Below are 16631 nucleotides of genomic sequence, written 5' to 3' on the forward strand. Positions count from 1 at the left end.
CAATCACAAAAGTTAGCATCTGGAACTTCTTTCCAGTCCATGCTGCCTTTTTTAATGAGGTGAAATTATACTAACTAGGCAGGCTGGGAACCCTATACCTGAGTGAGATTTATCAGCTGCTAGATGAAACTAAAGAATTCAGGAAGGGAAACTTTGCTGTCGAGAGATAAAAGACACTCCAAGCTGAGCTCACACACTTGGCTCTTAATTTCCTGGCTCCCAACGCAAATAAAAGGAACATCATTTTCCTTGCCTAACAGAAGAAGAAAAAACAACAGGACTGATTCACGTGGTGTTTAGAATACTCTTCCTGCTGACTAAAATGAAGACAGGTATCTTTCCATGACGACCTTCAAACAGTTAACCACATTCATAAAATAAATAAAACCCAACACTGATGCCAACTAGATTATATGTAGAGAGAAAGTGCTGTTGCCATGTTAGTCTTGTGGCACCTTTAAAGGCTGACACATTTTATTAGTTTCCTAAAAAGTATTGTTTTTTTAAAAAAAACAACAACACTCAAAGTGGCTTACTAAAAAAAAAGAAAGATAAAACTGTAGAATCAAGAAGAAAAACACACAGCCCAACTTTAGTTAAAACTCTAAAGCAGTGTTATGTACTGAGTTGAATAGGATCCAAAATACAGCAGTCTGATTGGTCCTAGAACAATGCAGCAGTACAATTGGACCACAGGAGCCACCCAATCCAGCTCCAGGTGGAAGTGAATCCACAACCTGATTGGCCTCTACAGGAGAATCCCGGAATTAGCCAATCACGTGGGGCCCATTGTGTAAATAATGTATATAAAGCAGACATTCTGGGAGAACTTCCATTCCTCCTCACCACTATGAGCTGAATAAAGAGCATGAAATCGACTCAGGGTACAGTGGTACCTCAGGTTACATATGCTTCAGGTTACATACGCTTCAGGTTACAGACTCCGCTAACCCAGAAATAGTGCTTCAGGTTACAAACGTTGCTTCAGGATGAGAACAGAAATCGTGCTCCAGCGGCGCGGCAGCAGCAGGAGGCCCCATTAGCTAAAGTGGTCTTCAGGTTAAGAACAGTTTCAGGTTAGGAACGGACCTCCGGAACGAATTAAGTACTTAACCCGAGATACTACTGTATATTTCAAGCGGGTTAGAAGTCACCGCAGCTTTCCAAGCACCTGGGTACTTATTTATATCTGTAGACCGCCAATCACCCAAAGATCACAGGGCGGTTCACAAAAAACAAAACAAAAACCAAACCAGAATGATGACACAAAATGCATTATATATATATTTATATATATAATTATATTATATATTACATTATATATATATATATATATATATATATATATATATATATATATATATATATGTATATATATATATATATATATATATATATATATGTATATATATATATATATATATATATAAAATATAATATAATATAATATTTTTAAAAAAAATAAGCAAAGAAAACTAGTTAAGGCCTCCCAAAAATTGCACGGCGATGGGGCCTGCAGGGAGTTCCAAAGCGAAAAGCCCCCGCCACAATAGCCACAACCAAAAAGCGCCGCCACTGGAGGAGACGCCGCGCGGCCCAGCTGACGCCACCGCAGTCGAACCGGAAGCAGGGGGCGGAGCCAGGGAGGGGCACATTCCCGCCCCGCCCTCCCTCCGTCGGTACGTCAGGCCGCGCGCGCGTGCGCAAACCCACCCCCTCCGCCCGTGCGCTTTGACAACCTTTGGAGCCGGCGCTGGCCAGGCCCGCGCGGTTGTTCCGTGAGGGGAAAGGTGAGGAGGAGGAGGGCGCCTTCCAGGGGCCTCCGCATCCCCGGGGTGGGGGTGTGGGGCTTGGTGGGCCTGGCGCGGCTCCGGGTGGGTTGGAGTGGTATGGCGGCCGAGCTCGGAGGCGCTGAGGGAAGGCCCTCGTCGCCAGAGCGCCTGAGGCGAGGGGCGGTTGGGAAGACATTGGGCCCACGGCCCGGGGGGGGGCAGGCGGGGAAACGCGGTTGGATGAGCCCCCAAACCGGTCCCCTCCACCGCTGCTCATCTCCCCATCTCCTTCCCTCCTCAACCTCTATCCCTCCCTTCTCCTCTTCCCCCATCCTTCTCCTTAACCCCACTTGTCCTCTCCCCTCCCCCTTTCCCTAATAATAATAATGTTAATAATAATTTTATTGTTTATACCCCAGCCACTCTGGTCTGCTTGCCACCAGTGCTAGATTTACATATAAGTTAAACAAGTTATAAGGGACGTGGGTGGCGCTGTGGTTTACCACAGAGCCTAGGACTTGCCGATCAGAAGGTCGGCGGTTCGAATCCCCGCGACTGGGTGAGCTCCCGTTGCTCAGTCCCTGCTCCTGCCAACCTAGCAGTTCGAAAGTGCCTCAAAGTGCAAGTAGATAAATAGGTACCACTCCAGCGGGAAGGTAAACAGTGTTTCCATGCACTGCTCTGATTCGCCAGAAGCAGCTTAGTCATGCTGGCCACATGACCCGGAAGCTGTACGCCGGCTCCCTCGGCCAATAAAGTGAGATGAGCGCCGCAACCCCAGAGTCGGTCACGACCGGACCTAATGGTCAGGGTTCCCTTTACCTTTACTTTAAACAAGCTATAACTTAGGGCCCCACTCTCTTGGGGAGGCCCAAAAAATTTAAAGGGAAAAAGCACCTGGATGTGCATTTCCAAAATATAAGATAAAAAATAAATAAAATAAAACCTACATAGAGCAACAGTGGCAAATGGCTTTAGATACCTATGGGGTCCATCAATTACCATATAGCATATATTCAACACAAAAAACAGTGACAGTTTGTTGTTGACAAAGGACAGCTGGACATATAAAGGCCCACCATTACCTTCAGTGGCTTAGGGTCGCATCAAACCTAAAACTGGCCCTGCTCACAGCATATATCAGAACATACTAAAACATTAAAAACAACAACACAACTTCCTGAATCAGGGCTTCCCTTCACTTCCTCCTCCCCCATCCCTCTCCTCTCCCACTTCATGCCTCTTCTCACCTAAGGCTGGGTAATGTCAGCTTTTCAGCAGAAGCCCAACATCACATACATGGCAATGTTGGAAAGCAGAGGGAGGGACAAGCTCTGTCAGGCCTGGCCCTGTGTTGATGCAGCTTGTTCCTCGGGGCGCTGGCAGAGGAGGGAGTCAGGCTCAGGCAAGCACCACCTGCCCTCAAACCAGTCCTGGGTGATGTGTTGATACATAACCCAGGCCTTCTGTCACCCCTCCTCTCCTCTTCTTTGTCCTCTCCTCCTCCCTCTCCCCACTCCTTTCCCTGTCCCCCCGCCCAGGGCTTTGCAGGAGGGCACCCAAGGGGCAGATCAGCAGGGTTGGAAAATCATACAGTTGGAAGCAATCTTGAGAGTCATCAGGATCCTCAGCTGAAGCGTTCGTGACAGATGGCCACCCAACCTTGGCTTGTATTCGCTTCTTCACACTGTTCCCCATGGGACTGCAAATTCAGGGTTTAAATTGGGGTGGGAGTTGGAGTTTCCATTTGCAGCAGTTTTTTTAAATTGCCGCTGCTGCACCAAAAGTTATTTTCATGTTTGCTATATAGAATTGCCCACAGCTCTTGTGTTAAATACAGAGGGCAGTATAACTGCCGAGTAAGGCAGGTCTTGGTAGTTTTATTGTGCCAAGGGAATTGTTATTATATATTTGTTTTATACCCAACCTTTTTACCCCAGTAGAGACTCGGAGATAAAAATAAGAATGGCAGAAGAAAGCATGGGAGGAGAAATCATTTGAAAAGGATTAATCATTCATAGAACTAAAACTATATGTATATATTAAGTCTGTTGAAATCTTATCATCTGCCATCCTCTTGGTGAACCTGCATGAGAGGTTTTGCTCCCTTTCAATATGCAATGGCGGCCGCCAGAACCCTCATAGCACAGTACTGGAAAACACCAAAAATCCCAACACTAAAGGAGTGGCAACTTAAATTATCCGATTATTTGGAGTTGGCTAAATTGACACAGAAAATAAGAAATCAAAGAAGTGCAAAATTTAATAATGAATGGGATTAATTTAGGATATATATGGAAATAGAGATAAAGGGAAAATCAAAATGTTGATTAGAAACATATATGTACTTACAGAAATCAAAGTAGGCATGAGATAACGCTTACTACGTAAAAAGTTTTATTAAGGAATAGACACAGCAGATAGATAAACAAGGTAATATTTTCCGAAATCGAGATAAGGGGAAGTCGATCAATGTCTTTTAAAGTTGTATGTTTTTCGTGTTTTTCTTTTTTTCTTTTTTCCCCTCTTTTTATCCTTTTCGCTGTTTTTTCTTTTTCATTTTGTCTTTTGTACGTTTGTGAAATATATTTATGTCAAAATTTCAAAATTCAATAAAATATATTAAAAAAAAAAAGAGAGAGGTTTTGCTCCCTGGGAACCAAGGCTTGGGAATGGGTGATTTAGCCAATGAGATTCACTGTGAGGGGTTTGAATGTCAGGCTGTACAATACTACAGCGGCTCTTGGTGAGATTTGGGGGCTGAAATTAAATACTTGAAGGTGCTTAAGAAAGGTGTATTGTCTAGCCCCTTGACTTAACCCATCCACTCCAAGAAAATGGGACCAATTTGAGATCCTGCTTGAAGGGGAACTTTTATTGGTTGTCTGCTTCTAGTCAAAAAGCTTCAGAATTTAAAACTGTCATTCTTTTATGAGCAGAAGATGCCTGCCGAAAAACATCAGCCAGAAGGAGGGAATCATGTTTCTGTTGGGAGTGATTCAGGTAATACAGGACTAATGGAAGCTGAACAAAGAGGTGCCTTGCCTCCTAGTGAAGGTCACATGGGAGACCATCTGGAAGCTCTTGCCTTGGAAAGCAAGCTACCTGCAGTGGCAGGCACGTCTTCTGGAGCACTGAGAAAGGGACCGCTGCTGCTCATCGACAGGCAGCAAATCCAGTCTGTGGCACGTGGTGCTCAAGCAGATGAACTCAGAGACCTGGAAGTTGATGTGTATGACCAGGATGTATTGGAACAAGGAGTTCTTCAGCAGGTAGACAATGCAATAAATGAAGCAAACAAGGCGGTGCAAATTGCTGATGCAGAAAAAGAGTACCAGTCTGTACTGGATGACTTGAGGTAAGTTGAGTTACTTCTTTTTACTTCAAGGTGAAGGGTATACACGTCATGGGGAGTAGAAATTGTGGACAGGATTCAACTGTGTCTTGCATGCACAGACTGAAGTCTTCTCCCTCTCTTTGTGCTGTGCCCCCACACCCCTTAAATCTTCTCTGGAGGGTTGGAGGAAAGTCTTGTTGCACGAATGGACCTTGTTCTCTGTGTGTATAGCCCACTCAACATTACATTGAATTCCACCCTATTGATGGCACATTTGTAGAAACATTAGGACACATTTCATCAAGTAAACTAAAAGCCCTGTCCTAGTTATCTGCCAACATACTCCAAAATATATTTCAGTCCACTAAATGGCAACAGGTTTATTTACACAAGTATTCAGAACCCAACCATTCTGGTTAGCTAGCTCAGAGAAATATTTGGGTGAAATCCACTGATCATTTATGCTAAGTAAGCCAGTGGAGCTTCTCCAGGTTGGTTATGAAATAGCTTGTGGACCAGAGCTGGCAGAAGAAAACCTGAACAGTGCCCCTTTAGTGGAATTACAAAGCACCGCCAAAACATCACAGTTTCACAGAAAGGAAGAAATGTTTTGCTTTCTTAATTGCTTGCATGATTACCAGCCAGCTGCTAAAATTTTAGACTGCAGTTGTGTTGCATTGAAGTCAGTGCATACTTTGTCATGAATTTTGGTGGGCTCAAGATTGCATTTGTAGCAGCTTTCTCTTGTATGAGAAGGATTTGAGCCTTGGGATATGGAAGGTTGGCAGTTCTGTTTCACCTGAATTACTCTTCCTGCTTCATGCTAATGCCCTAAAGCAGGAGTGGGGAATCTTTTCCAGGTGAAGTGCCAGATTTTTACTTCCTCTCCAACCCCTCAAGCGGTTTTGATAGGTGGGTAGGACGGCCTACCTGTCAGTCACATGGTGTCAGCTGAAGTGCTTTCCATTACATGTGTAGTTTGAAATCAAGCCACATGGACAAAGGCAGGGATTTGCAGGCACCACTGATCAATGTTCAATTTTCTCTAAAATACTGAATGTAAAGCAAGAATTGAAATAAATCTAAATAATTTCTAGTGAGATTTCATTGACCAAGCTCCTCCTCCTCCTGCTAACACAGTAAAAATGTTTTAGGGACCATTGTCTTCTGATGGTCATATCTTCAAAGTTGCAGGTTTTGTGAGCGTCTATTTTTCAGCTACTATTAATAGAAACAATATTGGGTTTTCAGTTTTAAACATTGCCCAGTGTTTGCGTTGAATATGCTTTTATCTGTATTCAGTTTTTGAAGCTACTCAGTGGTGCTCAATAGATGATGATTCGGTTTGTGTTTTCAGGTCATGTACAACATCCTTGAAACAAATCGCTACAATTATCGAGCAATTTACTCCACAAGCTGCCACTAATAAAGATATTAGTAGAAAACTAGATTCCGTGAAGCGGCAAAAATACAACAAGGTAACTGGAAGTTCCTAATTGTAAGTGTGTTAAATCACCTTTAAATCTTCTTTTAAGTTAGTATCTTAAAGAACTCTGTACAAGTCTCACTGAAGCTAATTTGCTGGTTCTGGCTAAATGAGTCAGATTATTTTATTTTTCAACTTCATGGTTACGTGTTTTCATGTTGCGGTCTGTGGCAACCTGGAAGTAACCCCTTTCTGGTACTTCCAGGTTGCCGCTCGTGCATGCGCAAGAAGCACTAAATTGCTGCACGAAAATGCGGCACTTCGGCTTGCGTCAGTTCCATGTTACAGACGGGCCTCCGGAACGGATCCCATCCGTAACATGAGTTGTAACTGTTGTAGGGGTAGGTTGCAGTTCCCTTAAGCTGTTTTGTACTTTAAACTCGTTATGAGTGGTGAAGGGGAAGACTCTTCCTGTCACTCCTCCTGTTAGATTATTTCTATTTCCTTCAGATTCAACAAATAGATTGGTTTGCCCCTAAGTCCAAGGACTTCCACTTGTGGAATGATGGAATGGTGCCTTCCCCCATCCTATCTCCCCTGCACCCACCAAAATTGGCTCAGAGTTGGGGTTGGTGGAGCCCCAAGAACAGTAGGGGACAGGGGGATTGTTCCATCTGGCAAGTGGCAGTGCTTGCACAGATGAAATGTTCCTCATAGCATGACATTGAATTCTACCCATTGTATCAGTGCTGGAACATCTGTGCAGGCTCTGTGTTGCCTTCTGGGCTTGATTCAAGTTGAAGTTATGGACCATAAATCCTTCAGGGGTTTGTAGAAAGAGGGGCATTCTCTTGGCTGACTTCTGGCATGGAATACTGTTCTCCTAGACGAGTCCTTCCATACTTGGTGCGCTCCAGGAGTTTGGGATTACAGTTCCCATCAGCACCAGCCAAGCTGCACTAAACACATAATACAGTGGTACCTTGGGTTAAGAACTTAATTTGTTCCGGATGTCTGTTCTTAACCTGAAACTGTTCTTAACCTGAAGCACCACTTTAGCTAATGGGGCCTCCCGCTGCCGCTGCGCTGCTGCTGCACGATTTCTGTTCTCATCCTGAAACAAAGTTCTTAACCTGAGGTACTATTTCTGGGTTAGCGGAGTCTGTAACCTGAAGCGTCTGTAACTCAAGGTACCACTGTATCTTATTTTGAGCATGTTCTAAAAGTTTGGTTTTTTAAACTTGGCTTTAAGTAAGATGTTTATTATTTTAGGGTTCTATGTGTTTGTAGTTATCCCAATTGTTGTATTTGTAAAAACATGCAAACATGTTTTTATATTTCTTTTTATATTTATACATATCAAATGCAAAATGTTCACCTGAGAAGTAGATGTTGTTGTTTTCCTTCCCCCTTGGGAATTGAATGAAAACTTAAGTGAGCTTTACAAATTATGTTTATGAAGCAAGTACTGTTTCCATTCTGTCTTGCTATTTGTTGTCATAGTTGAGAATATAGGGTTGAATCCTACTAAGTCATACTCCATTGAACTCAGTGGACATGACCAATTTAAGCCCATTCATTTTAATAGGTCTTCTCACAACATGAATAACTGGATATAACCCAGATAATTTGCTACTCTGTTTATTATTATTTTTAAATAATATTTATTACTTTTCCAACAATTTAAAGATTACAGACATTACAAAACAAAATAGACAATACAATACAAAAACACCACGCAACACTAACGTATTAAATTAACACAACAAAATAAAAACAATTTACAACACATCATACAATTTCATCATCCTATCCTTCATTTGCTTATTTCAACGACCTCCTCACACCTCCCTTTTTGTATTCCACTTCTGTTAATTGTTTCAGCAATTCCTTTCCATCTTCCTCTGTTTTCTATCCTATAATTATCTTAACATATTCTAACCTTATTTTTTCTTTTAATACTCTAATAATCTATTTATACTTAATTCTTAATTATACTTAATTCCTGTGGTCCATAACTGTTCCCAGTCAGCCATCATTATGTTATGTCCAACGTCTTGTGCCCATTTAATCATAGCTGATTTCACCATTTCATCCTGGGTGTTCCATTAATTTGCTACTCTGTTTAAACTGTATTCTCTGATGATTTCAGGAGCAGCAGTTGAAAAAAATCAAAGCAAAGCAGAGACGCCTTCAGATAATTCTTGGAGAAGAAATTTCTGGTGAAATAGATGGTGTTGACTTTGAAGAAGATGTCGGTAAGGAAAATGATCATTTATTTGGGTCATCTTGGTATAATACCTTCATTTGAAATCAACTTTTAATATTACGCTTGGAAAAAATACACCAAGTTTATTAACTTCAATGAGTTGTTTTTTTAGAGAGATTTAGCACTGTTTTAATTTTCTGCACCTGCAGAATTGCTCATCTGAGCACTCGAATGGGAATCTTCATAGATGAAAATAAATCTTGGTTCAGTTCAGAAGGGATGGTTGTTCTTTAGAATCGCTAGAGCTTTGCTCTTAATAAATTGAAACTGTTAATCAAATTAGCTGAGCTGCAAAGAAAAAATAATGTTTTAAGTTGACAAACACCATGATAGCATTTCACTGAAAGATGTAATTCAATCAATCAACATTCACAATTTTTAATATGTGGAAAGAAAATTATATGCAGTAAACACAAGCACAATGGTATGTTTTGCATTGTTGTTAGAGCTGTCACTTTCTGTTCCTCACAGCTCCAGCTGCAATCTACCACCTTTTAAGTATCAATGAGCATGCATTGAACAGGCTATTAAATTAGAGAACTGAAGTTTTGCAAAGATATTGGAAGTTTTGCCCTTATGTCTTGTCAGTCCTTTCCATTTTCCCTTTCTGCTCTGTTGAAAGCATTCTTACTGAGGTTTCTGCTGCTCCTTTTATTTTTATTCATTTTTTAATAGAATGTATATACCACCCTTCTCATTCATATGCATCACTCATACTGATTTACAGCAATAAAAATGTTACAATCTCATGATACAACAACAATAAAAACACATATTAAACAGAGTTGAGTTCAGCAGATAAAGACACCACAGAAAAGACAATCTGCACAGCAAGACAGAAGTTTGTCAGAACAGAAAAGACTTCACCAAACAGGAGAAGATGAAATAGGAAAGGCCAAATGTACCTCATCAGGTGGTCTCGGTGCAGCCACCGAAAAGGCCTTGTCTCTCCTAATTGTGCGCCCATCACAGTTGGGACCCACCGAAGGGCCTCTCTACTGGATCTTAGGTGGTGGGCAGGCTGATGCAGGAGGAGACAGTCCTCAAAATAACCTGAACTCAAGCCGTTTAGGGCTTCAAAGCTAAATCAACACCTTTAATTGTGCTCTGAAACAAATTGGCAACTAGTACAGTTGTTCCAGAGTAGGGGTCATATGGTCCTGAGGGCAAGCACCCATTGACATCCTAGCTACTGCATTCTGTACCAATGGAAACCTCTCTAGGACCCTTAAAAGTAAGTCCAGTGTAGACCACATTGTTGGCATCTGTCTGTCTCAAGAGACAATGGAGTGTGCCTCCAGAAGTGAAGTCAAACGGCTGCATTAGCAACACTGAAGTGACCTCCCTGGGGCACAAGCCTGAACAGTGTGTATGGAGTCCTGAGCTGCTCAGAGATCGATCCCCCATTCAGCTTCACTGATGTGGTCCAAAGCAGAGAAATATGTTTGGCACCAGCTTAGCTGCTGGAGGCATACAAAGTGCCATCTAACCGCCTTAGGGTCTTCACTTCGGATTTGTGCAGGGTTTACTCTTTTCTTCTCCCAAAGATATCCTGCAAAGCAGTGGAGGCTTAGGATGAGAGATTTCCTTCTCCTAGAGGGGCTGCCTTTCCAGGTTGACTTCCCTCTGGACTACATTACCGTAATCCAGTTTAGAAGTAACTAAGATGTGTGCTATCATGGCCAGGTTTGACTCAGGAACATGTGCATCTTGTACACCAGCATAAGTTGGGCAAAAGTGCCCCTAGCCACAGCCAGGGCATACAAATCCAAAGTCAAATCCAGGCACAGCCCAGACTGTAAGCCTATTTTTTCAAGGGGCATACTAGCACATTCAAAACTTGTTGAATCCTTCTAACAGAGTCCATTTCTCTCCTGGCCAGGAGCACTTCTGCCTTTTCTGGATTAAGCTTCAATTAATTGACCCTCATCCAGCCCATTATTCCCCCAGAATTTAGGGTATCAGCAGCTTTCTTGGTATTAAGACAAAAATTAGAAATATTTCTGCTTGTTATCCGCATATTGATGGCAGTGCACCCAAGTCCGTGGATGGTCTCCCTCAGTGGGAGGGAGCTGGCCCCAACTTCAGGAACTGACCCCAAAGAAAATTTATTGGTCTTCTGTTTCTTCTATGCCAGGGGTCAGCAAACTTTTTCAGCAGGGGGCTGGTCCACTGTCCCTCAGACCTTGTGGGGGGCCGGACTATATTTTGAAAGGGGAAAAAAGAATGAAATAACCCAGAGATGTATTTTAAATAAAAGCACACATTCTACTCATGTAAAAACACCAGGTAGGCCCCACAAATAACCCAGAGATGCATTTTAAATAAAAGGACACATTCTACTCATGTAAAAACACACTGATTCCTGGGCTGTCTGCGGGCCGGATTTAGAAGGCGATAGAAAAGCACGGATCCGGCCCCTGGGCCTTAGCTTGCCTACCCATGTTCTATGCTGTATTGTCTCACCATGTGCTCCAAATAGGTTATTTGGCTTCTGGTAACACTTTTACAATGATGACCCCTAGATGTCTGTCTTCTCCCACTTTCAGTCCTATAGCTTCTTTCATTTAAGCATCTGTAAGAGCCACCCGTCTGTCTGCACCTATTGCTATTTTTTCTCCATTCCCTTTCTTTCTCTCCCCCCTTTTGTCAAGTCTCTATTTTGATTTCCGGCCATTTTGTGCATTGACTTTCTTTACATTTATAGTTTCCCCACCTCTCTGCCCTGTGTTCCTTCTATAAAGCACAAGGATACAACAGATCTGTTCATTTGAACTCTCAGGATAATAGCTTTATCCTGAAGATTGTTTCACACTGAGATAAATGGGTGCACTTGTCTTTTTCACATACAATGGTACCTCGGGTTAAGAACTTAATTCGTTCCAGAGGTCCGTTCTTAACCTGAAACTGTTCTTAACCTGAAGCACCACTTTAGCTAATGGAGCCTCCCGCTGCCGCCGCCGCACGATTTCTGTTCTCATCCTGAAGCAAAGTTCTTAACCTGGGGTACTATTTCTGGGTTAGCGGAGTCTGTAACCTGAAGCATCTGTAACCTGAGGTACCACTGTATATGTTTCTGTTGGAGGGAAAGCAGTCATGTCTAGATCTTTTTAATCTTTGGGGGGTTTTGTGTTTTGTAGAAGCTGGTCCCTCATCCCTTGGGAGCATGCTTATGCCAGCCCAGGAAACTGAATGGGAGAACCTCATCCGAACTGGTCAGATGACTCCATTTGGAACAAAGATACTCCAGAGCCAAGAGAAGAAGCCTCGTCGGATAATGTTAGATGAAGGAGCCGGTTTTGAAAAATACTTGGCAGATCAAGCAAAACTCTCATTTGAAAGGAAGAGGCCTTCAGTTCGTAAGGGGACCAAGAAGAAAGCTCCTTCGCAGAAGAATCTGATCAAAACTCCAGTATGTCCCATAAAAGGCAAAGGAACCGAGAGTAAAAGCCGGCCCAAAACGGACAGCCGTTTGAAGAAGCACATGAGAAAGCTTCAGAACCACGTTCTTAAGATTCAGGCCAAGGCCAGACTTCCTAAGGGCAATGAGATACAGGGAGAGGAGCAACGGGAGGACAGTGAGGAGTCGGAATACAGGCCTGATGAAGAAGAGCTTGGCAGTCTGGATGGGGAAGATGAATTTTTTCAAGAAGATGATGGTGATGATTATGAAGTGAAACCTCTGCCAAGGAGAAAGAGATTTTCATTAACGCACAAATTTCAAGAAGATGTTGGGGATGACGACTTTTCCCCAAGCTCTGATGAAGAGGAGGATGATATTGCTGGGAAAAAGAGAATTAAAAAATGTAGAGATGACGGCAATGAAGATTACTATAAACAAAGGTTAAGGTTAGTAAAAAACAACAACACCCACCCAAATATTAATATCAGAATATGCTATGGTTTCATTTTTTTCTTGGAGAGCTCTTTTTATCCCAATGAAATAATTAGATGTATATTCCCAGTCAGTGCAAAAAAGCATGGATATTGTAATGTAAGAATGCCTATCAGGGTACTCTATAAGTAAACATATATCATTAAATATGGTGGTGCAAAGTACAGTACCCAGTGGGCAGAATGTCATCTTCAAACAGGTTAAAGGATGTTCTGTTTAGGGGCCTTCCTTTGACTGCCCTTTTTCTGCTTCTCTCTATTCCTTTGATTGATTGATTGATTGATTGATTGATTGCTTCAAAAAGTCTTAGTATAAGTGCTTGTAGTGATTTGCAGCCTGTGTTGGTTGTGCAGCTCCACTATTGGGTGATTGCGGTGCCACAACACTCAGTAGTGGCATGAAGTCTATTGTGCTGGATAAGTTGAGCTTACTCAAAGGATTTGTCTTCTAGAAAAATGAAAGTGAATGCACTTGTTTTTGTAAATCAAAAGACTTAATTTAAAACAAACCACATGTTGTTGTTGTTTTGAAAGCTAATCTACCTTGTCACAGAATAATTTTTATTCCAAAATTGGCCCATTGCTGAGTTGGTAGAAGGCAGAATTGTGAGACCTCTGAAACTATTTAAAAGAAAAACAATGTTCTCCTAATCTAGGGCCCCAAGGAGAACAACCCAACTGATTCCTTTTGGCTGGAGAAATAATAGCCTTTCTGAGAGATGGACTAAAGAATTAATAAATGTATTAATCTGTAAAATATTTGCCATTTTATTGAATGAAGCTCAACTTTTTTCCATTGACTTAGCTCAATATTAAATCATTTTTAATTCAGAGTTTTCATCAAGAGTAATTTATTTTGATTGAAAGTTTTAATATGATTCACAATTTAAATCCATCCAGACAAGTTTTTTAATAACGTTAAGATCGTAACAATTTATCCCTGCTAAAGTCATACATTTCCTGCAGTTGCTTAAGTTACAATAAAAGCCTAAATGAATTTTAGAAATATCAATAATTGTAATTGCCACCAAAACATCATATCTCCTAAAATTTCATAGCTCTAGTTATTGTAGCTGTTAAACTGCAGCTGCCCACATTGACGTTCTTGTACTTGCATTCCCCAGGTGATCTGTACTGTGGGAAATGCTGCTAGGAGATAAAGTGGAGTGAATTTGCTAAAGGAACGGCATTTGCTTACACTTGCATCTTATTCCTTGTCAGTTATAGTTGTTTATAAAAACAACTGGATGAGTGTCTGGCAAGTTTCACCCCCCAATGACGGATGCAGTCCTCCCGGATTGCTCGATGGAGCATTTTGCTGTGTGGGGAGTCCCACGTACTTCAAGAGGCAGAAAATGAGTTTTCTTTCCACAGCGAAGCTTTCAAGATTGTATCTGGGAGATGGTCCTGCATCAAGGTGAAAATATTACACTTGTAAAGCTTGACAGTGAGCCAGCTGTGATTCTCCTCTGAACATCTGAAGCACAAGGCCAATTAAAAGTTTGTGATTCCAGAGGGAGAACGTGCAAACAGGGGGACTCTGTAGTAGTTCTGCCTTGTCATTTTTCTGTGGCAGATTGTTCCGAGGGAGAGGGAGCCCTCATTTTAGGAAGAAAGGTGTGAGAGCGAGGGAGGCAGTTTACTTCTCTTAGTATGCCCAAGTGTGGATGAGAAATTGGAGGCTGCATATTAGATTGGTTTGGATGCCATTGCCTTAAATACTGCAGTTGTTGTTGTTTTTTTTAAAAAAAACATTTCTAATATTCATAACCCACTTTATTGTGCACAAAAATTTCCAAAATGCCTGCCAGTAAAACCATTGAAAATTCCAATATAATGAAATGGACGTCGTAAGAACAAGGTCATAATAGCAGTAGATTGGACAAGTAAAACATAAAAGCAGCATTAACCAAAATGCCTAGTAACAGCAGTTGAGACCATGGGTTGAATCCACCCCTAATACCCCCTGAAAAGCAGCCCTAGAAGGTTGGGCGACTGTCCCAAATGATGTGGGCAGTGATGCTGGAGTCTGAAGAGGAATTAGCAAAAATGGTGTCCCTCTTTCCTCCAGCAGAAGCCTCTGCTGGATCTCAGTCTCTTCTGTAAACAAAGCGAGCCTTTCCGCTTTGCAGAAGGCCAAGTCTGGACCCGTCCCAATGATTTCAATAGGCATGCTTATTTATCATATGCGAGTGTAACTTTGTTATCATGTGAGATGTGTGAAAATTAAAATAAGATAAACTGTGCCTTACAACGGGCATAGGGAAACTTTTTAAATTTCCAGGGGGTTCATATCAGTGGTGGGTGCAGCCAGATGCAAAAGTGGGAATCTAGTTTGAAGCTGTTTCTTCAAGCCTAATATTTCCATCCAAATTATGGCACGGGTTTGGCCATGACTGGGGAATGCATGTCCCTCCAAAGGTTTCTTAATGCTGCATTTGATCTTGGAAAAAACCACCCAATTTGTTCAGGGGGGGAAGTTTGGGGGAATAAGGTCATGCTGCAAAACAGATGAGAAAGTGCCTGGGGGCCAGTGGTTTTTCACCCCTTTGATTGGATTTTGTTACAGTTGTTACGCTGATCCATGTTTTTGCCACAGTGTGTGGTTTACTGGTTAGAGTGTCAGACTAGGACCTGGGAGATCACAGTTCAAATCTCTAACCAGCTATAAAGCTCTCTGGGTGACCTTGGACCACTTCCTCCCAGTCCAGTTGTGGGGATTAACTGAAGAGCAGGGACAACACCTTGAGATCCTTGGAGGAAAAATAAATTATTTAGCCATGAATCCAAATGGTACATCATCCCCACCCCCTTATATGTGTGGGGAGCTACTTTGATTTGTCTCACTGTTTGGACCACCAAATGCCACTGAGAAGAGACAGTGTTTCTCTACCACAGTGATCCATGCAACGGTCACCTCCAGGCTTGACTACTGTAATTCGGTCTATGCGGGGTTGCCTTTGAAGCTGTCTCAGAAACTCCAGCGGGTGCAGTATGCTGCAGCGAGGCTCCTCACGGGGTCTCTGCCATGGGAGCATATTCACCCAGTGTCTTTCCAGCTGGCTCCCGGTGGAGTACAGGGTCAGATTTAAGGTGCTGGTTTTGACCTTAAAAGCCCTTCACGGCCTAGGACCCTCGTACCTCCGGGACCGCCTCTCCCAGTATACCCCACAGAGAGCCTCAAGGTCCATAAATAGCAACACTCTAGTGGTCCCGGGCCCTAAGGAAGTTAGATTAGCTTGTTCCACCTGGCCTTTGGCTTGGAGCCAATTTGATTCCCTCCCCCACTTTCTTTTTTCTTTTTCCTTTCTCCTCCTGTGATGAGGCTGCATTTTAATATTTTAATGTTTCAGTATTTTAATTTTTGTATTCTAATCTTGTTTTTAAGTTGTATTCATTCAACTTATTTTTATTATTGCTTGTTGGCCGCCCTGAGCCCGGCCTTGGCTGGGGAGGGCGGGGTATAAATAAAAATTATTATTTACCTGTGAATGGTTGGTGGCACTGGATTCCAACTTCCACCTTGGAGGACCACATTTTCCCTCCAGTAGTTTCTAGCCCAGCCTCTTGGGCAAATTATATCCAAATTAAAACATGTCCTGCCTCCAGCTGGGCAGAGCAAGGAGCTCCTCATGGCGTGGCCCGTTGTCTGATGAAACAAGGAAAGACAGTTCACTGATAAGGAAAATCCTTGATTTTGGTGTAGATGCCTAATCCCCCGCATCATCCTGGCTCTGCTCACTGAGACTTGTAACTCTAATGGCATATGTTTAATCTGCTGAGGAGGCAGCGATTAGAGCGACCCCCACACAACTCATAAAAAGCCAGATCGGAAGAGTAACTCATTGCCTCAATTTACAAAATGAGAATGATCATTAAGGGAATCTTGGCTGTCTGAAATGGAAAATATATTATGCTTCAGAAACACAAACT

The 16631-nt window shown here is 42.3% G+C and overlaps 1 protein-coding gene across 1 annotated transcript in view; it reads left to right on the forward strand.

Annotated features, from left to right (window-relative positions):
• The first annotated feature begins 1715 nt into the window (after positions 1–1715).
• Positions 1716–16631, forward strand: part of ERCC6 (ERCC excision repair 6, chromatin remodeling factor) — a 55805-nt gene continuing 40889 nt past the window's right edge. Inside the window, exons 1-5 of the mRNA XM_081911919.1 lie at positions 1716–1790; positions 4712–5130; positions 6467–6587; positions 8688–8793; positions 11945–12653. Coding sequence (XP_081768045.1) covers positions 4715–5130; positions 6467–6587; positions 8688–8793; positions 11945–12653 — 1352 coding nt within the window. The 5' untranslated portion in view covers positions 1716–1790; positions 4712–4714. The remainder of the gene's footprint in view (positions 1791–4711; positions 5131–6466; positions 6588–8687; positions 8794–11944; positions 12654–16631) is intronic.

The sequence above is a fragment of the Podarcis melisellensis genome (genome assembly GCF_964234715.1).
Source record: "Podarcis melisellensis genome assembly, chromosome: 5".
NCBI classification, from domain to species: domain Eukaryota; kingdom Metazoa; phylum Chordata; class Lepidosauria; order Squamata; family Lacertidae; genus Podarcis; species Podarcis melisellensis.